Below are 22,018 nucleotides of genomic sequence, written 5' to 3'. Positions count from 1 at the left end.
TTTTTGAGGGAGGGTTCTGAGAGGTCTGAGATTTGAAAAACAGCAGCATGGTTTTTCTAAAGAAGTCTGTTTTGTATTAGCTGCACTTTCCCTTCTATCCGTGACTCAAGGTCTGGCAACGGAGACGAGTAACTCTGAAACTCAGATCAACTCCTCTACAATTGGCGTCACTCGTAGGAGTTGATTTCGGTGAGCATGTTGACACTCTAAGTTTCCCTAACTGTTTAAATTCATGGTATGTGGGAATTGCAGTTATGCTGAGCTACAGGGTTTCCATGCCCATGGAAAATCTGGAAATAGTAGAGAATTGACTTGGAAAAGTCATGGAAATTAGGTAAATCTGATGAACTAAATAAATTATTAACTAAATGTTAAATGTAAATACTAAATGTAGTATATTAAAAATTAATATACTAAAAACTATAATTGTTTATTTATTGTTGCTATCACCAATATCATTATTTTTCATTAGTTGTTAAGATATTAATGTTATTAATTTCCATTACTTTTTTCAAATAATGTCCAAAATAATTTGATCAATTTCTATGACTTGTTTTTTTTTTTCTCCAATAATAACAAATGACTATGAGTCAGCTATGACTATAACTTTGAATGACTATTTAAATATATTTTTTTTGTAACAATATATATATATATATATATATATATATAATATATTTGAGTTTTCCTTTTGTTTTTAAGATATTCATTTTGACCGATAATCGAAAAACGACTGAAAAATGTATAAAATCATGATAAGGGTAAGATTAAAACAATGGTTTTTTTTGGCTCTGATTCAGTTGTTATGCCACTTTAAGGTATATTATGTAACAGTGGGTTGACTATCATAGCCACGACTTTTTACAAACAGGTAACGTTCACTGACGTTAGTGTCTGACTGCTCAGGGCTTAAATGCTACATTTCAGACACTCATGGAAACAACATAAAACAGATCATGTTTCCTGTCTTTCAACATTACACCTAATAGTCCATTTTGCACACATCCCCTGAGGCCGTTAAAATGGACCCCATACTTTCCATGCTAAAAGGTTGCTTTTCAAACAGGAAGTGGCTCTGTAACTTTTACCACCGCATTGTCAAAACCGCTACATCTTCCTGTTAAACCCCATGCCAGGTTATTCTGAAATATTATCTCTTGCCACAGTTCAATCATCATGACTACAGAAGTTTCTAATATCCAACTGTATCCATATCAACATGAGCTAGTACAAACCTCAGTAAAGATTTTCAATGCAGTGGTTGATGTGTTTTAAAAGAGAAGAGAAGGTCTAATTGCGGTTCGAAATCAAAATTTTGATCTAAAAGGTGAATCCAATATAATTTTATTTTGAATTTCAGTTTGAATTGTGAGCTTGGTACGGGGATTGTTTGACTGACCAATTGTTTGACCAATTCGTTTGACAGACCAATTAGCAGATGAGGAGACAAAGCCTGTCATTCATTATATTTGGAATTCTGTTTGGTGATCTTTGTGGAGCAGGAATATTATTGAGATGTTATCTCAGATATTGTTGTCTTTGAAATGATGCAGGAAGATAAATATTGGATCTCTAAATGTAAATTAGATGGCACCAGGATGTTGTAAGGGGAATCCCCATCTAATAAAATATTCTATATCCTTATTTTTGACAATCCTGTCACTAAACAGGATGTTTAATAGGCCCTAAAGGCTCGTAGTGCAAATAACCTGCTTTCAGCTGACACTGCAAAAACATTTAGTGTTTTTGACCTCATCTCTCCCTCAAGGGCTAAAAGGGGAAGTAGAACTTTCACTGTGTGTAGTGCTTTTTAAAAAGTGCCGGTGTGTTTATGTGACAATTAGTGGTAGTTGCGCTGTGTTTTCTCAAGACCTAAAACATTACAATTTGTCACGTAACTCGTTCCGCACCATTTGTGCTACAGACATGAAATTTGCCTCAAATCATGCAGTTTGTTGAGAAGAGGTGTGCTAATACTTTTCTAAGTAATCAGACCTGCGGTTTTTACTTGATGAAGGACGATCTGACCCCATGTCTACAGACCAGAATATCACAGATTCTTGTAGGTGGACTCTTTTGACCTGGGCCAGTAAACAACTACCCTAGCAACACCCTGGCAAACACATAGAACACACCCAGAACACTACACTGTAAAAAATTATTTTCATGATTTGTTATCACAAATTTTTTTCTTTTGTCAAATCAACTTAGATAATTAATGTGGTTCAGATAACATAATATTTTGAGTTTCTGTTGATTAAAGGGTTAGTTCACCCAAAAATGAAAATAATGTCATTTATTACTCACCCTCATGCCGTTCCACACCAGTAAGACCTTCGTTCATCTTCAGAACGCAAATTAAGATATTTTTGTTGAAATCCGATGGCTCAGTGAGGCCTCCATAGCCAGCAATGACATTTCCTCTCAAGATCCATTAATGTACTAAAAACATATTTAAATCAGTTCATGTGAGTACAGTGTTTCAATATTAATATTATGAAGCGACGAGAATATTTTGGTGCGCCAAAAAAAACAAAATAACGACTTATATAGTGATGGCCGATTTCAAAACGCTGCTTCTTGAAGCTTCGGAGCGTTATGAATCAGCGGTTCGGAGCGCCAAAGTCACGTTCAGCAGTTTGGCGGTTTGACACGCGATCCGAATCATGATTCGACATGCTGATTCATAACGCTCCGAAGCTTCAGGAAGAAGTGTTTTGAAATCGCCCATCACTATATAAGTCGTTATTTTGTTTTTTTGGCGCACCAAAAATATTCTCGTCGCTTTATAATATTAATATTGAACCACTGTACTCACATGAACTGATTTAAATATGTTTTTAGTACATTAATGGATCTTGAGAGAGGAAATGTCATTGCTGGCTATGCAGGCCTCACTGAGCCATCGGATTTCAACAAAAATATCTTAATTTGCTTTCCGAAGATTAACAAAGGTCTTACGGGTGTGGAACGGCATGAGGGTAAGTAATAAATGACGTTATTTTCATTTTTGGGTGAACTAACCCTTTAAATCAATCGCCTTCATTGTATTAACTCAAATTTTTTATTTCAATGAGCTCAAAATTTTAAGGCAACCAGGCAACTTACTTTTTTAAGTTAAACCAACAATTCTTTTTTACAGTGTAGGTTTTCAATTTATTTATTTCATTTTTAACACTTTTTCTTCCCATGGATCCCCAAAACCTTTGCTATATTTTACAATTTTGTGGCATTTAATTTTTTATACTTCTAATGGTCAAGGTTTCTTGCTCTTTCATGTTTATTTTCCATGTATCTAGTATTCTTAGATTTAAAAAAACAAAACAAAAACACTGTTTTCCATCATATGGCTTCTTTAAAGGAGGTTTTCAAGTTACTGTCTTCAAGGACACAATGATAGTAGTTTATGAATCCACGACGTTTCACACCACCAAACCATTAACCACTAGACTACACCAACGGAAACAACACGCTACTTATTCTGAACTTAAACAGGCTGTTTTAAGCAATGTCAGATGTGTGAAATTGGCATCACACACACACACACACACACACACACACACACACACACACTCAGAGCTTCACTTGCTAAGCAAATATTAACTACTGACAGCAAATATCTAGTTTAGTCTCTTGTGACTCTTGCATTTTAGTTTAATTGCAGTTTAATCTGTTCAAGAACTGCCCACTTAGACAGGATGAGACCATCTGACTGACATTTAAAGTGACCAACCACAACTGATAAGATGAAGTAATGAAGCGTCATGCCACTAATGGACGTCTCCACAAATGATTCTACAGCTAATACTGAAGACAATGACTGCTGACTTTGTGAAAAGTATGAAAACTGTGGAAAATCAGTTACTTGGAGTATGAAAATTCATTCTAACCGTTAAAATGTTCTGATTAACTGTGATCATTCTACATTGCACAGCATTTTTGATTTCATTGTGGACAGATAATTGACTTGTTACTGGAAACTTTTCATGTTGCAACATGCCATTACACAACACTGCTACAGTAGTTCTATATAAGAGCCAAAAATATGACTTAAACAAGAAAATGTATTGATAAGAGTCCAGTTAAATTAATGCATTCTAATATAAAACTGTTAGAACAGAATATAAAGCATTTCACTTGATCTGTATAATAAGAGCTCAAAGTTATGTTCTCAGTGCTGGTTTTACAGCACCAGTTTATTAGTTCTTCGCATCTTGCAACATTCTGTCATAATTTCAATCGCAAATTGCAACATTGTAACACCAGAGTTCTCTCCTATAATCACTTTTGAGTAAGTAAAACTCTCACATGCTATAAGGTTTGGCATTTTGGATACACTGTGTTTATGGAGGTCATATATGTGCACTAAAGTTTTTGGTACAATGTCTGTTTTTTTTCAGGGCATTAATGCAGCTGATAACGGCATCACAAAGCCTTTACTGCCCACTTCAGTGATGTATCAGTTGGACATTGTGCTGAAAAGAGGAAACAACCTTGCCATTCGAGACAGAGGCGGTAAGACCTGCATTTTTTATGCTCATGTTGTTATGTTAATGTTAATGTGTGGTCACTGCCAAAATGTGTTTTATTTTGTATTTATATGCTATTTAAAGCTAACGCTCAATAGCTGTTTAATCACTATGTTGCAATCAAAATGTTATGTGTTTCAGGAACAAGTGACCCGTATGTGAAGTTCAAAATAGCCGGTAAAGAAGTTTTCCGCAGTAAAATCATTCACAAGAACCTTAACCCGGTTTGGGATGAGCGCGTTTGCCTGATAGTGAACAATTTACAAGAGCCTCTATATATTAAGGTAAAAAAACATTTTGGGATGCTTGTTTCCAGCATAGTGTAGTTCAAATCCTGAATGAATGACTCTTATGAGATGGTTCGTTTTAGTGAATCAAAAACATACTTCTTTGACTGGTGTTTTACGAAACCTGAATGAATGACTCTTATGAGGCGATTCATTTTAATGAATCAAAAACTTACTGCACTACTGGTTTAGTCTGATTCTCGAATGAATGATTCTTATGAGGCAGTTCTTTTTAGTGAATCAGAAACATACTGTGTGACCGGTGTAGTCTGATTCCCAAATGAATGACTCTTATGAGACGGTTCGTTTTAATGAGTCAAAAACATACTGCATGACTGGTGTAGTTTGATTTCTGAATGAATGACTCTTATGAGATGGTTTGTTTTAGTGAATCAAAAACATACTTCTTTGACCAAAACCTGAATGAATGACTCTTATGAGGTGATTCATTTTAATGAATCAGAAACATACTGCATGAATGGTGAAGTCTGATTCCTGAATGAATGACTTTTATGAGGCGGTTTGTTTTAGTGAATAAAAAACATACTGTGTGACTGGTCCAGTCCAATTCCCGAATGAATGACTCTTATGAGGTGATTCATTTTAACTAATCAAAAACATACTGCATGACTGGTGTAGTCCAATTCCTGAACAAATGACTCTTATGAACTGGTTTGTTTTAGTGAATCAAAAACACAGATTTTTGAAAATCACGATTCCTGAATGACTCTCATGAGCTGGTTCTCTTTAGCGAAACAAAAACATCAGCATGAACAATATAGAGCGATTCTAATACAAATGACTTATTTTTAATTCATCGAAAACAGTTATCAATCAGTCAGAGGAGTTAGCAAATTAATCCGACTCACTTATTGAACCACAAGTTATAAAGTTTTAAAACTCATTAAAAAGGTGTTAACATCTTTTGGAATAATTACATTTATGTCTGATTTTCTATATGTGTTCTACTGAAATCTAGAATGATCTCTGATACTTTAAGAATTTTCCCTTTTGCGACCTATTTTAGGTGTTTGACTATGATTTTGGCCTTCAAGATGATTTCATGGGCTCAGCTTACCTGTACCTCGAGTCTCTGGAGCACCTGAGGTATCATATCTTCATTATTACTGCAAAGACATTAGAATTCAAGATATAGTGTCAAATTAATACATTTTCAATTAGCGTTAAAATGGTGTTCGAATGTTTTAGTTAACCATCTAGAGGAGTTTCATGAAATTAATATTTGCTAATATTTTGTTGTTATTTAAGAGTTTATTCTGACATCTAATTCTGTGGATGCAGCATAACACCGATGCCATTGTAAAAGTATTGTTGTGACAACGCTTGTGACTTGTCACCCATTATTATTTTACTGCGTGACTGAAAGTGTCCAGATATAGGAATAGTAGTATTCAGCTGGTCATGTGCGGCCACAACGTGAGTGGACATTGTCATTTTAAACAGTTTCACATTTCTTTAAGTAGTTTTGTAGTTTAACACCTATAATGGTGGTCATAACAGGCCATGTTTTTGTTGCAGACCTCTTGATGTTCGGTTGGACCTTCAAGATCCTCACTGCTCTGAGCAGGACCTGGGCTCTCTGGAGCTGGTGGTCACTCTGTTCCCAAGAAGTACAGAGGACAGAGAGGCCCTCAGACAGGTGGTAAGACTCATTTGGCAGATTAATGTTGTTTTATACTTGTAAAAGGTAGAGAAAATGAAATCTGCCAGCAAACTCTCTACATGCATCCACACATTCTGACACATTTACAAACCACACATTTGTTTTAACACTTTTCTCTTCAGACTGTAGAAACTATTTCTAGCTTTCAGGAAGTTCTTAAAGTGCCACTATTATGCTTTTTTAGATTCAGACCTTTCATACAGTGTGTGATATAGCTGTTTGTGAATGTAAAAGGTCTGCAAAGTTTTAAAGATCAAAGTGGACGACAAATAAAATGAGTCATCAGCAATTCCAGTTTCACTTCCTGTAACAAACCTATGTAACAATGTAACAAATTTGATAATGCCAGCCTATGGTCTTCATTGGCTGCCTGCGAACAATGTCTACTTTGCCCCGCCCTCAAACACTGTAGTTGTAGCTGAGACCGGAAGAGTTTAGGATGTGTTGTTGGCATGTCGAGAAGAGTTGATGCAGAAAAACTGAAGCCATCACTGAGGAGGCGTCTGGAGCTGAAATTCAGATATGGAAATGGATGTTTCGTTTCCGACATGCGCTGTAAGCGGTAGACCAATCACAACAGACTGAGCCGTCTGACCGATCAGAGCAGAGCAGGCTTTTGGAAAGGCCGGGTTTAGAGAGACTGAATCTTCAAAGAAACCATTTTCATACTCTCTGAGAAATGAGGTGATGTGTAGTGTATATTATGAGAAAATTAAACTGTTTTTGACCTTGGATGCATGTAAACATACTGTAGGAGACTCCAAAACAAAATTAGGAAACTTTAAAATAGCATAATAGGGGCACTTTAAATGGCCACACATATAACGTCCAAATCAATCAAATCATGTACAATGACTGTCTTAATTGGCAGTTTATTTGATATTAAAAAGAGTTATTAAAAGCGCATTACGCTGGGAAAGAGAACTTGTGCTGTTCCTCAAGCCTGGTTTATACTCGCTCCGGCTTGGTTGCACATGACAAAAATGATGTCATCGCGAATTTTGAGTGATATCACCAACTCCTAATTGTGTAATATTGGAAAAAAAAATTGTGATTATGATTTTTGCCATAATCGAGCAGCCTTAACATCTAGTTGTCTTGTTTTAGAAAACGTGAACAATTCAAAAATTTGGGGTCAGTGCATTTTTTAATATATACTTATACTTTTATTCAGCAAGGATGCATTAAAGGGTTAGTTCACCCAAAAATGAAAATTCTGTCATTAATTACTCACCCTCATGCCGTTCCACACCTGTAAGACCTTCGTTCATCTTCAGAACACAAATTAAGATATTTTTGATAAAATCCGATGGCTCAGTGAGGCCTCCATTGACAGTAAGATAATTAACACTTTCAATGCCCAGAAAGCTACTAAAGACATATTTATAACAGTTCATGTGACTACAGTGGTTCAACCTTAATGATACGAAGTGACGAGAATACTTTTTGTGCGACAAAAAAAAAAAAAGACTTTATTCAACGATATCTAGTGATGGCGATTTCAAAACACTGCTTCATGAAGCTTTAAGAATCTTTTGTTTCGAATCAGTGGTTCGGAGCGTGTATCAAACTGCCAAAGTCATGTGATTTCAGTAAACGAGGCTTTGTTACGTCATAAGTGTTTCGAAATTTCAGTAGTTCCCCACTGGGGAGCATGACTTTGGCAGTTTGATACGCGCTCCGAACCACTGATTCGAAACAAAAGATTCGTTAAGCTTCATAAAGCAGTGTTTTGAAATCGGCATCACTAGATATTGTTGAATAAAGGCGTTATTTTGTTTTTTGGCGCACAAAAAGTATTCTCGTCGCTTCATAACATTAAGGTTGAACCACTGTAGTCACATGAACTGTTTTAAATACGTCTTTAGTACCTTTCTGGGCATTGAAAGTGTTAATTGTCTTGCTGTTGATGGAGGCCTCACTGAGCCATCGGATTTTATGAAAAATATCTTAATTTGTGTTCTGATTATGAATGAAGGACTTACAGGTGTGGAACGACATGAGGGTGAGTAATTAATGACAGAATTTTCATTTTTGAGTGAATTAACCCTTTAAATTAATCAATAACAGTAATGACAGTTACAAAATATTTCAGTTAGACTAAATGTTGTTCTTTGAAAGAATCAAAGAATCCTGAAAAAGTGTGACATGGTTTCCACAAAATCATTAGGCAGCACAATGGTTTTCAACATTGATAATAAATGCTTCTTGAGCAGCAAATCATCATATTACAATGATTTCTGAAAGATCATGTGACACTGAAGACTGGAGTAATGATTCTGAAAATTCAGCTTTGATCACAGGAATAAATGACAGTTTAAAATATTCAGCTGGAAAACTGTTATTTAAAATTGTAATAATATTTCACAATATTTCTGTTTGTACTGTATTTTTGATTAAATAAATGCAGCCTTGGTGAGGATAAGAGACTTTCAAAAACATTAAAAAATCTTACCGACCCCAAATTTTTGAATGGTAGTATATATACTGCCTACTATTTAAAAAAAAAAAGTATGTGAAACAGTATGCGTTATGTACATTTCAAATAGTAGTGTACTACATTCTACATTCTCTGTGACACCTCCAGTTATGCAGCAAAAAAAAAATTGCTATTTTTAATCCATTTTATGTAAAAAGTCACACTGAACCATGCAAGATCAAGTCAAGCGTTGTTAAATACAGTACCAAAAAAATTGCATACTGTGCACAGTCTGCAAAATTATTTAAGTAGCTATTCCAAAATGACTCTTCTGTGCTCTTTGAGACATACTGTGCTGGTATGATGGGACGTTTGTGCTGTCTGCATAATGCATGAAATGACTTTGAATTAGACATTAGAAACCTGCTGCAGGCGGCCGTAGAGCACATCGAAATTCATATGGTGTTCCACAAACAGATGAAACGACAGTCTGATGGGCGGCTTTGATCATCAGGTCAGAAGATGCGTCTCTTGATCGGATTTAGGCGTGGCGTTAACAGTAACACATATGACCTGCTCTGTTGTTTTTGTAGACCATGCTACTGAGGAGAAGCTGGAAGGGATGCATTAAGGTAAAAAAAGAAAGAGTGTTTGCCCCCAAATTCTCTGACTAGCTGCTGTGTAAACCGTCCCACATGAGGTATCTGCTCTGTTAGCCACTTTTTGCACAATGTCTTATGCAATATGGATGGTCTGTTGAAATTGGTTTGTGTGCAATGCTGAACAGAGTCCTAAATATCAGAAACGGGTCAGAATTGCAGCAGTCTGGTCAGAGGATGAAGAGTTTTATCAGCACAGCTCCATTAGATGGCACAGTCATGCATCTCTCAGGGTGATGGGCCATGCCTTTTTGTAGACATTTGCATTTCATGCTTTGGTGACCCATTCATTCATGGTTTGTGTGAAAACATTCCACACTCTTTGAGTCTTTTACATATTGTGAACATTTTGTCTTAAAGGGATAGTTCACTAAAAAATGGCAATTCTGTCATCATGTACACTACCATTCAAAAGTTTGGTATTGGTAAAATGTATTTAATGTTTTGAAGAAAATCACTTGCACACCGAGACTGCATTACTGTAATGCTGTGAAATGTTATTACAATTTAAAATAATTGTTTTCTATTTAAATCTATTTTAAAATGTAATTTATTCCTGTGATGCAAAGCTGAATTTTACTCCAGTCTTCAGTGTCACATGATCCTTCAGAAATCATTCTAATATGCTGATTTGCGGCTCAAGAAAAAATTCTTAATATTATCAGTGTTGAAAACAGTTGTTCTGCCTAATATTTTTGTGGAAATATGTTTTTTTCAGGATTCTGTGATGAATAGGAACAGCATTAATTTGAAATAGAATACTTTTGTAACATTAAAAAATATCTTTTCTGTAACTTTTGATTAGTTTAATGCATACTTGCTGAATAAAAATACTGAAAAATCATACTGAACCCAAACTTTTGAACGTAGTGTACATAGCCTCATGATGCTCAAATTATCGTTTTAGGGCTTTGCAGCTGCGATCACCACACACTTTTGTTGTATGGACAAAAGCATCTAATTTTGTATCAAATTTTGAGCAACACAAGGCTGAGTAGATGATGACAGAATTGTCATTTTTGACTGAAGTAACCCTTTAATGTCCTGTGATATGTGTGTGGACCACAGCAACAGCAGCTGCAGCAGCAGAATCTTCGACTGTCGGACCTGCACAAGAAGTCTCAGCTGTGGAGGGGCATTGTGAGCATCAGACTAATAGAAGGTCGCAACCTCATCCCCATGGACCAGAACGGCTTCAGTGACCCTTATGTCAAGTTCAAACTAGGCCCTCAGAAGTACAAGAGTAAGGTATGAATGACTGCAGCATTTCAACATGCTATCTATCTATCTATCTGTCTATCTATCTATCTATCTATCTATTTCAAAAAGCAGCTAAAAAAGCAAGAGTTAAATACTTCTCTGACATTATTAGTAAATATTCTCATACCCCTAAAATTTTGTTTTGCACTGTAAATTCAATAGATCTTCAATAGATCTTTCTCAGATCTGAGGAGCTTACAACTTGTTCCCTCTGACATCATTAAAGGTTCTTTTGGTTCTAGCATTCAAGTGATAATTAATTCCTGCTTAGTCTCTGGCACTGTCCCTGCATTTTTAAAGCATGCAGTTGTCCAGCTGTTGCTTAAAAAGCCCAATGCTGACGTAAAGTGTTTGAATAATTATCGTCCTATTTCAAAATGACCATTTCTTTCAAAAGTTATAGAAAAAGCTGTCCTATCACAGTTACTTCCTTTTGTAAATTCGACTCAGGTACTTAAACCATTTCAATCAGGTTTTACAACTCATCATAGTACTGAAACAGCTTTGTTAAAAGCGATGAATGATTTGTTACTTGCAGTTGATTCTGGTGAAAATGCAGTTTTGATTTTACTGGATCTGAGTGCCGCTTTTGACACGGTAGATCACAATATCCTTCTGTCACGCCTTGAACAGTGGGTAGGCATTAAGGATACAGCACTACACTGGTTTGAGTCAAATCTTAATCTTTTGGCCAGTTTTTTTCTCTCTTGTGGGGTTCCTCAAGGGTCCATTTTGGGGCCATTACTCTTTAAAGGGGGGGTATAATGCTTTTTCATGCATTCTTACACTATTAAAGAGTTGGATTCTCATGCTAAACATGGCCAAAGTTTCAAAACACGAGTTGGACGTTTGACAGAGTATTTCTGTGCCAAAAATACTCTTCCAAATCCTCATAAACTTGCAATCTTTTTTTCGAGTATGGGCCTTTGTAACAGCATAAAGGTCTGGAATTCCTTGTACAGACACTTCTCCCGGAAGAGCGCACGCACAAACGTCGACCAGAGCGAGAGCGCAAGAGCATGCCCATCAACGCGCGTTTGGCTTTACGGAAGTCGTCGACAGGTCACAGGACTTCACGAAATCAACAATGTCACCAAAGAAGTGTGTTTTTGGTTGTGAGGGAAAGATAACCTTGCTTCCCAAAGAACCCAGCGTTAAGAGGAGCTGAGAGTTTTGTGCTCTCGATATTTGTTATTAAATTAACCATAGAAACTGATAGTTGCAATCACTTTTTTATTGGTTAAAATGAATGGAGAATATCTTGTGTTTTTCCGTGGCTGCTCGAGCTCTCAGGATCGGCGGTTATGGTTTCATAAACAAGGCCCAGTTCTACACTGGATTTACAGATCGTTTGAAACTGAAAGATGGAGCGGTCACAGCGGGAATGATCCCGGTCATGAGTCGGAACCGCAGGTGGTGAGTAAAACTGCTTCAAATGTCTGTTTTGTTGTGCCTACGTGATTTAAAAGTTATCCAGGGATAATGCGATGGTGTATTGTGTGTGTTTAAATACATTTGTTTAACTGACCATTGATAGCTTGCAGACGATCGCTACGCAAAAGCTGCGCGTGCTCGTCACTCTTTAGCTCCGCTCACACGACACGCCTCCAGGTGCTCGGCTGTTTTCGGAAAGACTCGGTACAGCGTATGTATCTTTTATAAATATGATAAAACTAAAGATTTTTCGGAGATATGAAGGATGCACTACTACTCTATAGGTACTCAAGATTAGCATGAGATTGGCAGAAACTGTGTGTGATACCCCCCCTTTAATCTGTACACGCCTCTGCTCAGTAATATAATTAGGAAATATAACATTTCTTTTCATTTCTATGCCGATGATTCTCAGCTGTATCTTCCATTGAAATCTAGAGATTCTCTGCAGCCTCTCATGGACTGTCTTGAGGATATGAAATGCTGGATGGCAAACTGAGGTGATTATTTTTGGGCCCTACAAAACCAGAAACTCTATAGCTAGTTACTTAGACAATCTCACTCCATATGTTGAGTCACATGCAAAAGAATCAGGTGTTATCTTTGACTTTGAGCTTTGTCTTGAAAAATAAATTAGCTCAGTTGTTAAAAACGGCTACTATCAATTGAGAATCATTTCAAGACTTAAATCGACACTTTCCTTTCAAGACTTGGAAAAAATTATTCATGCATTTATCACATCATGGCTGGACTATTGTAATTCTTTATACCTTGGCACGTTTGCAGATGGTTCAGCATGCATCAGCTAGACTGTTAACTAGTGCAAAAAACGTGATCATATCACTCCTCGCTTCTCTTCACTGGTTTCCTGTCATTTTCAGAATTCAGTTCAAAATTTTGTTTTTAAAACTCAAGCCCCATCTTATATCTCTGATCTTATTTATTTGAACTCAGCTCCCTCAGATCTGCCAATAAAGCTCTCTTACATGTCCCACGGTCACGTCTTAAATCGAAAGGTGACCAGAGCCTTTGCAGTTGCTGCTCCACATTAATGGAATCAATTGCCACCTGACATTAAAAGTGCTCCTTCTATTTCTGTTTTCTTTCTGTCTTTCTGTCTATCTTTCTCAACATCTCCCCATCATCATGACAACCTGAATGTCACATGATGAACACTTCACTATACATATCAGCAGACCGAAAACTAGTCTAAGAATATTTCTCAGTAACTTATTCTTCTCTTCTGTGCAAACAGACAATTCCCAAGACCCTTAACCCTCAGTGGAGGGAGCAGTTTGACTTGCATCTGTTTGATGAGGAGGGAGGCGTTCTGGAGATCTCAGTTTGGGACAAAGACATTGGAGTGAGAGATGACTTCATCGGCCAGTGAGTCTGATTTCAAATGCTGATATTTACTTTTTCTGTTACTTGGGAATCGAACCCATGATTATGCCTTTGCCTCTGACATTTTACCTACAAGATGTACTGTATATGTGTTGAGAATGGTGTTTATTAATTTTAGATGTCAGCTGGATCTGTCAAAGTTGAGCCGAGAGAAGACACATAAGCTGGAACTTGAGCTGGAGGAGGACAAAGGGACGCTGGTATTGCTGGTGACTCTCACCGCCACAGTCGCTGTCTCAATCTCTGACCTGTCTGTCAACCTACTAGACGACCCACAGGAACGCCAGCAGATCCTTAAGAGATATGTAAGTTTGATGTAACACAGCCAAACAGTCTAAATTTCTCTACACAAGATCCTGACATCCCCATAAAGGTATTTGACACTGCACAGCAAGTATTGCTGCTAACAGTTTCCTCTGAGAGACAAAGTTGTCCTCCTGCAGAGAGTGCTTTGACAGCTCAGAAACTGGTTATGCTCCAGCCTGCAGTACACTTCTGTGACCAAAAGGGGGCGTAAGATGACCACAGTCCAGTGCACTACTGGATTAACATGGTCTCGTTCACAACTGGACGACGGTGGAGTACCTCAGAAGAAACAAAGACAGAGAGAGAGACATCTCGCTCTTCTCAGAGTTGTCTGTCCTCTCTATTCACGGTTTGTCTTTGTCCTGCCACTGTCCCCTGGAGGGCCGGTCAGTGAACGGCTTACAGAAACTCACCACCAATGCAGACTGACCTTCTTTCATAACAGCTGCATAATGAAGATGTATTCGTGAGAGCCACCAGATAATCTGGCGTGGCGGCTCAGTGTTTTTGTCTCAATGTCCACGGCCGAGCGGCTTTGACATGGACACAAAACTGCTCGCGGACTCTGACAGGGGATTAGAGAAAGTTAGGGCCAAAATAGAGCTGTCAGAAACATATGGATGTATTACTGCTCGCTGTGAATGTAGTCCTGGGCCTCTCTGATGTGTTTTTGTTCTTTTTTTCAGAGTCCTATGAGGTCCTTCTTTAACGTGAAGGATGTAGGAATCGTGCAGGTAAAGATCCTGCGGGCCGAGGGGCTGATGGCTGCTGATGTCACAGGTAAAATCGTGTCGCTTCATGAATTCATTTGTGCTTAGTGAACAATAACCAGAATTCCTATAGTCATGAAAAACCTGGAAGTAGCAGGTGGCCTGGAAAAGTCATGGAAATGTATAAAATCTAAAAAGTCATGATCATGAACTTAAAAATAAAGGTTCTTTATTGGCATTAACTTTGAAGGGTTAGTTCACCCAAAAATGAAATATCTGTCATTAATTACTCACCCTCATGTCGTTCTACACCCGTAAGAACGGGAGAACAGAAATTAAGATATTTTTGATGAAATCTGATGGCTCAGTGAGGCCTCCACTGCCAGCAAGATAATTAACACTTTCATTGGCCAGAAAGCTACTAAAGACGTATTTAAAACAGTTCATGTGACTACAGTGGTTCAACCTTAATGTTATGAAGCGACGAGAATACCTTTTTGTGCACCAAAAAACAAAATAATGACTTTATTCAACAATATCTAGTGATGGGTGATTTCAAAACACTGCTTCATGAAGCTTCGAAGCTTTACCAATCTTTTGTTTTGAATCAATGGTTCGGAGCGTGTATCAAACTGCCAAAGTCATGTGATTTCAGTAAACGAGGCTTCATTATGTCATGAGTGTTTCGAAATTTCAATGGTTCACCACTGGGGGGCGTGACTTTGGCAGTTTGATACACTCTCCGAACCACTGATTCGAAACAAAAGATTCGTAAAGCTTCGAAGCTTCATGAAGCAGTGTTTTGAAATCGACTATCACTAGATATTGTTGAATGAAGTCATTATTTTGTTTTTTGGTACACAAAAAGTAACATTAAGTTTGAACCACTGTAGTCACGTGAACTGTTTTAAATATGTCTTTAGTACCTTTCAGGGCCTTGAAGTGGTAGTTGTGTTGCTGTCTATGAAGGGACAGAAAGCTGTCGGATTTCATCAAAAATATCTTAATTTGTGTTCTGAAGATGAATGAAGGTCTTACAGGTGTGGAACGACATGAAGGTGAGTAATAAATGACAGAATTTTCATTTTTGGGTGAACTAATCCTTTAACATCCATGGAACGTTTCCATTGCACAAAAGGTTTGTTATAGTGAGAAAAAGTTCTATAGATTATTACAATGTTTTTCACCCAGGAAAAAAATGGTTCTTTTAAGAACTGTTTACTGAAAGTTTCTTTGGGGAACCAAAAATGGATCTTCTAGGGCATCACAGTGAAAACCCCCTTTTGTTTTTAAGAGCGTATGCTATGCTTTAAACTATTTAATTCACTAGATATGACTCTTTGAGCAATTCTGCCATTGTGCAAAAAAACATTTTTTTTTTTTTGCGTAAAAATTTGAAACAAATTAAACAACTTTTAGGAGTGTTTTTCAAAAAAAAAAAAATCTGAATCTATTTGATTTCTAAACACCTTTAAACATCTGTAATGTACCTGGCTGTAAACTGGATAGTCCATAAGACTCTTTCCCAAGCATTTTTCTGAAGGTTTTAGTGAGGTCGACACCTCAGTCTCTCTTCAGGAGGTGTATGATGGAAAGATGACTGTTTGAAAGAGACGAGTCTCTTAGTTTTTTAGGTTTACTGTTCTCTCAGGAGCGGCCCACCTCATGGGTTCTGATTTCACGGTTCTTCTAATACCACACCATGGTGGACAGACAAAGGCTTTTAAAGAGCTTTTGCACACACACACAGTCTGTTTTCAGTGCTTTCACCCAGGCTGTGTTTTAAAAAGACTTAAGTTTTCCAATCTGATTTTTTGCTCTTCTACATTTTTTCCCGCCTACATTCGCCCACAACGACTCTTTTTTCCCCCCTCACATTTTTATTGTTAAAAATGTTTTTCTAGCAAAGTGCTTGCCAGAATTAGGCCGAAGATTTCACAAAACAACTTGCAAGTGGTGGGAGATGTGTAAAATTACGCAGTTTCAGCACAGATGTCATAGATGCTTTACTCGTAGACATGTTATGATCACCGTGTATGAATACACACATGTATGAGTAAATGTTGCTTCAGGTCTGATAATTGATTTCTGATACACTTGATAATTTCAAGCTATTTTTTGGTTTTATAAAGTATATAAAGAATATATATATATATATATATATATATATATATATATATATATATACACATTTTTTCAGATTGCTGTTTTCTACTATAATATCTTTTAAAATTTAATTTATTCCTGTGATCAAATCTGAATTTTCTCCAGTCTTCAGTGTCACATGATCCTTCAGAAATCATTCTAATATGCTGATTTGCTGCTCAAGAAACATTTTTTACATCAATGTTGTACTGCTTCATATTTCTGTTTTTTCACGATTCTTAGGTTAATTGAATGTTCAAAATCACAGCATTTATTTATAATAGTAATCTGTTTCAAATAAAACATTACATATGTCTTTACTGTCACTTTTGATTAATTTAATGACCTCAAGCTTTGAATGATAATATTTATTAAATTACTGTATGGCACAAGACACGGCATCAAGGCTCTACCAATTTCAAGCTGTTTTAAATAAATGTATCATTTATTATTAATATCAAGTAAAAAAAAATACTTAATAGAAATGCATTTTCTTTATATGTTTTATAGCTACAGAGTTCAATATTTAATTACATGGTTCTCATTTAATTCATATCATATTCAAATCTCAGTTTTTAATATCTCAGAATTTTAAACTAACACCTTTTGAATGTAACACTGTGTTTCAGGAAAGAGCGACCCGTTCTGCATTGCAGAGTTGTGTAACGACCGTCTGCAGACACACACGGTCTACAAGACACTGAACCCCGAGTGGAATAAAGTCTTCACCTTGTGAGTTCATTATGCACATCCACCGCTGCTCCCAACAGAGGACAAATTCAAATATTCACAGCTGATGAAGTTGTTCTGACACCTGGACTCAAACATGCAGAGTGGATTGCATTTACAAAACCAACAATCAGCAGCAATTTGGCTTGATTGTTTAGAAAATTGAATATAATACATACATGTAATTATACATGAAAATTTATCCTATTTTACTTTATTATGAGGGGTAAAATGCTTTCATTATCTTTTATCAAATTGCAATGACTTTCAAAAAGCTTATAACCACAGGGTAGCGAAAATAATATTAATCTACAAAATGTTTGGCTACACTTTACTTCAATGGTCTACTTTAGACAATCTACTATCTATAAGTAACTTTGCAACTACATGTCAACTAACTCTCATTAGAGTATTAGTAGACTGTAGTAGGGTGTAAGGGTTCAGGATAGTAGAATAAGTTGCAAAGTTACTTATAGACTGTACAATGTCTTTTGGGGAATCATCACAATAAAGTCTTAGGAGATATTAAACAGACAGTCTACTAATACTCTAATGCTAGTTGACATGTAGTTGCAAAGTTACTTATAGTTAGTAGAATCTCTAAAGTGGACCATCGAAATAAAGTGTTACCAAATGTTTACATTTTCTGAAGAAAATATGAATGGTGCAATAGACATTGTCTTGATTCGAAGATACTATGCTAAGTTATAGTTGCAGAATATTTTGGGTAGGTTCAGGGTGGTTTCTTACTGGCCCAGTGAGTCAAAGGATCCTAGTGCCAAGTCTTTGTGATATTTTGGCCCATAGATATGACTTGGTTTTAGTGATTTAACGAGAGTATCGCCAATTCATAGTCATAATCCTTGTTGAACAGTTTGCTTCACTTTTGTTTGGTATTGTAAATTAATTCTTCTAGTTCATCTATCAGTCAAACTGTAGGAAATTATATAAAAGTACACAGAAATAAATAAAAATGCTGATACAAGGAACTGGAACTGAGGAATCAATGCAATGCTGTGACAAAAAAAAAGTCTGTATACTGGGATAAGATTGATTATTCAAAGCCAAAGTTTTTTTGCTCATTTTATTGACCCCCTTTTAAAACCAGTTGAAAGTTGATCACTTGGCAGTCAAAAATGACCTTTTTTTTCAATGAAATAAATGTACTATGTTTTAGTTCGATAATGTTTTTTATTTAATATTTTGTATTTTTGGCACTAAATTATATTTATGGAATAGTTATGATCCATTTATTAGCTGTTAACCACTTTTTGAGCATAGACCTGAAAATTACCTTTTCAACTTAAACTGTCATAAATCTTGAATGCTTTGGAGCACAGATTAAGTTTGGTCTCCTTTTATAGACAACATTTGTTGTTAACGATAAATGCACAGAAATACTATTTTTAAATTTTATATGAAAAGTACGGAGCCCTGCACATGACATGCAGGGAAAAAAAGTAAAGTGCGCATGATTTACTATTTTGTTCCCTCGATTTATAAATCGTGCACAGTAAATCGAGGGAACAAATTAGTAAATCACGCGCACGATTTAACCTATTCTTTTTTTCCTGCGTGTCATGTGCAGGGCTCCGTAGAAATGTATATTTTCCAAAACAATTTTTACTCTAAAACTATGAGAAAATCAAAGCCATAAATCTAAACAAGTTGTGTTCCAAATTTGTGCTTGATATCTCAACAAATGAGCTTTCAGTAAGATTTTGTTTGGGCGCAGTACCAAAAGTTTCCACTAGATGAAATTCGTCACCCATTCATTTAAAATGCTAATTCCAGCAAACAATACAAGTGTGACTATTTTTTTCAGGACCATTTAACCTTTTTGAATCATGTCCAAGATTTTTATTTGTGTTCACACAGCAAGTGCCAAAACCTTTACCAAGTTTCGTACCATTGCGATGAAGTAAACAATTCTAAAAAAACAAAACATTAAATTTTTTGAGACCGAACAGCCCCATAGGGTTAAAAATTTGTAGCACACCTTTATTTTTTTTTAAAACAGCCGCATAATTTAAAGTATTATTCATCATCCAATCAAATCCTCAACTACCGCGCTACATAATTTCCCACAGACTTTCCCTCAGAAATACGTAACATTTGAATGCGTTGCAAATCCTGTTTCATGTTGACTTTAGTATATTTATAAATGCAATATGCCAAGCAATATTATAGTCAATATTAATAGAAATGTTTTGTGCTTGATGGAAAAACTCTCTCTTTTTAACCTCGCAGCAATGTGAAAGACATTCACTCAGTGCTGGAGATCACCGTGTACGACGAGGACAGAGATCGCAGTGCTGATTTCCTGGGTAAAGTGGCCATCCCTTTATTAAACGTAAGTTCGCCTCATTCAGCTTCTCCAAATTCTTAGATCCACGTGTGTTTTTAAAGGCGCTTTTATAGACACGTTTGAAACAAATAGAGTCGCCGGACGGCGAGATTGATGGTGGCGCGTCTTTAAAAGCGCACACAGCTGGGCCTCCCAGTGCCTGGGTAATGTCTCGATGACAGAGGGATGCTGGTAATGAGCAGGTACTTGTCAGAGTTGGAAGTGCTGGAAGGAGGGGAGGGACGGGGAGGGAATGTGCGGCTGGCTGTTTGATGCTGCCGCTGGGAGATCAGGGGTCAGCCGAGGAGGGGGGTCCGCTGGGGCTCTGCCAGACAGCAGGCTGTCACGTCTTCTTCACACAGATCCGCAACAGCGAACAGAAGGCCTACGTCTTAAAAAACAAGGAGCTGACAGGGCCAACAAAGGGGGTCATCTTTCTCGAAGCAGACGTCATCTTCAACGCCGTAAGTGTGCGCTGCGCCTGGAGCGCTGGATGTTGTCTTTTGTTTCTGCTGTGTTTTTTTTCACACTGTCGAATATGCAATAATTATTGATGCATACAGAACTCCAGCACTAATTAAAACAAATCATACGTGCTTCGTTTCGCTTCAAGGTGAAAGCCAGTTTGCGGACGTTTGTTCCACCAGAACAGAAGTACATCGAAGAGGAGGCCAAAGTCTCTAAACAGGTAATATGACAACAATATAACTATTCTTTAAAAGGAATAGTTCACAAATAATGGCACCTCTGTCATTATTTATTTACTCCCCTTTGTGTCGTTACAAACCCAACTTATGTAATAAATTCTGTAAAACACAAAAGGAACATTTTGGAGGAATCACTAAACAGGTTTTTCCGATACAGTGACACTTTAAAGTGCCCCAAAACCTCCAGAAAGGACAAAAAACAAAACAAAAAGTAGTTCAAGCGACTCATGTGATATATTATAAGACATCTAGATTAAAAATGACGACACGAAAATGGCATTTTTGAATTCTGAATAAGAATGTGGGCTAGTCACAAGCTTCGTCGTAGGGATTGTTAGTTTTTATCACGATTATTAATTTACAGTATGTTTCTCGCACACAAAACTGTCATATGGCTTTGGAAGCTATTTTAGCATCAAGTTACTATTAGATACTAGTTTTTATTAATATTTTATTTTTATTTGAGCTTTATTTTTTTGTAGTACAGTACATCAAGTTTGACTATGAAAATGAGAAATCCTTTCCAACTAGCTGAAATAAAATAAGTTTAATATTCTTAATATTTAATTTAATTTAATTTAAATTATCATTTATTTTATGCTTTTAGTTTTAGTTAACTATAATAACCCTGCTTTGGAAGACTATATATCGCAAAAAAAGTTGTATGGACCACTATGAAAGCTTATTTCCACCACTAAATAAAAAATAAATATAAAAATAAAAAAGGTAATTGCGACTTTTTATCTCCTTTTTCTCGCAATTGCTAGTTTACATCTCGCAATTCTGACTTTTTTCCTCAGAATTGAAATTGTGAGTAATGAAGTCAGAATTGTGGAATATAAACTCATAATTGTGAGAAATAAAGTCATAATTGTGAGATATAAACTCGCAATTGCGAGGAAAAAAAGTCAGAATTGCAAGAAAAAGTCAGAATTGTGATATAAACTCACAATTGCAAGAATTGTCAGAAATTCTTGCAAAAATGTCAGAATTGAGCATTTATATCTTTCAATTCTGACTGTATTTCTTGCAATTGCAAGTTTATCACAATTCTGACTTCATAACTTGCAATTGCGACTTTATCATGCAATTTTAAGAAAAAAAGATGTAAACTCACAAAAAAAGAAGTCAGAATTGTGAGATAAGTTGCAATTATTTTTTTTTTTATTGCATAGTGGAAACAAGCTTCCATAGAAAACTTTTGTTTTAGTGCGCTTTTATGTTTTTTTTTTCCTGTGTGTGACTCTTTATAAATCTCTACATTTGTGTTCCATAGATAAAATAAAAACATATCTGTGTGAAACCACATTAGGGGCGAGTAAATAATAAAACAATATTTTTAGGTGAACTGTTCCTTTAATCCAACGGCTGCAATCAAATCAAAATCACCCCAACGAG

The 22,018-nt window shown here is 36.4% G+C and overlaps 1 protein-coding gene across 8 annotated transcripts in view; it reads left to right on the top strand.

Moving 5' to 3' along the window:
- Positions 1-22,018, top strand: part of mctp1b (multiple C2 domains, transmembrane 1b) — a 38,055-nt gene that overhangs the window by 5,670 nt on the left and 10,367 nt on the right. For 2 of the 8 annotated variants that reach the window (XM_051909862.1, XM_051909869.1), the window contains 13 exons: positions 4,401-4,515; positions 4,671-4,813; positions 5,844-5,923; positions 6,338-6,479; positions 9,513-9,551; positions 10,647-10,826; positions 13,528-13,658; positions 13,795-13,981; positions 14,669-14,762; positions 17,467-17,569; positions 19,817-19,919; positions 20,276-20,377; positions 20,527-20,601. In XM_051909862.1, the coding sequence (XP_051765822.1) occupies positions 4,401-4,515; positions 4,671-4,813; positions 5,844-5,923; positions 6,338-6,479; positions 9,513-9,551; positions 10,647-10,826; positions 13,528-13,658; positions 13,795-13,981; positions 14,669-14,762; positions 17,467-17,569; positions 19,817-19,919; positions 20,276-20,377; positions 20,527-20,601 (1,494 nt within the window). Of the gene's footprint in view, positions 1-57; positions 190-4,400; positions 4,516-4,670; positions 4,814-5,843; positions 5,924-6,337; positions 6,480-9,512; positions 9,552-10,646; positions 10,827-13,527; positions 13,659-13,794; positions 13,982-14,668; positions 14,763-17,466; positions 17,570-19,816; positions 19,920-20,275; positions 20,378-20,526; positions 20,602-22,018 lie in introns of those variants that run through there. The other 6 variants (XM_051909870.1, XM_051909863.1, XM_051909868.1 and 3 more) reach the window with 6 other exon arrangements.

This window comes from Ctenopharyngodon idella, chromosome 10 (assembly GCF_019924925.1).
Source record: "Ctenopharyngodon idella isolate HZGC_01 chromosome 10, HZGC01, whole genome shotgun sequence".
NCBI lineage: Eukaryota > Metazoa > Chordata > Actinopteri > Cypriniformes > Xenocyprididae > Ctenopharyngodon > Ctenopharyngodon idella.
The sequence above is the reverse complement of the archived record's forward strand: the minus strand, read 5'-3'. Positions and strand labels throughout refer to the sequence as shown.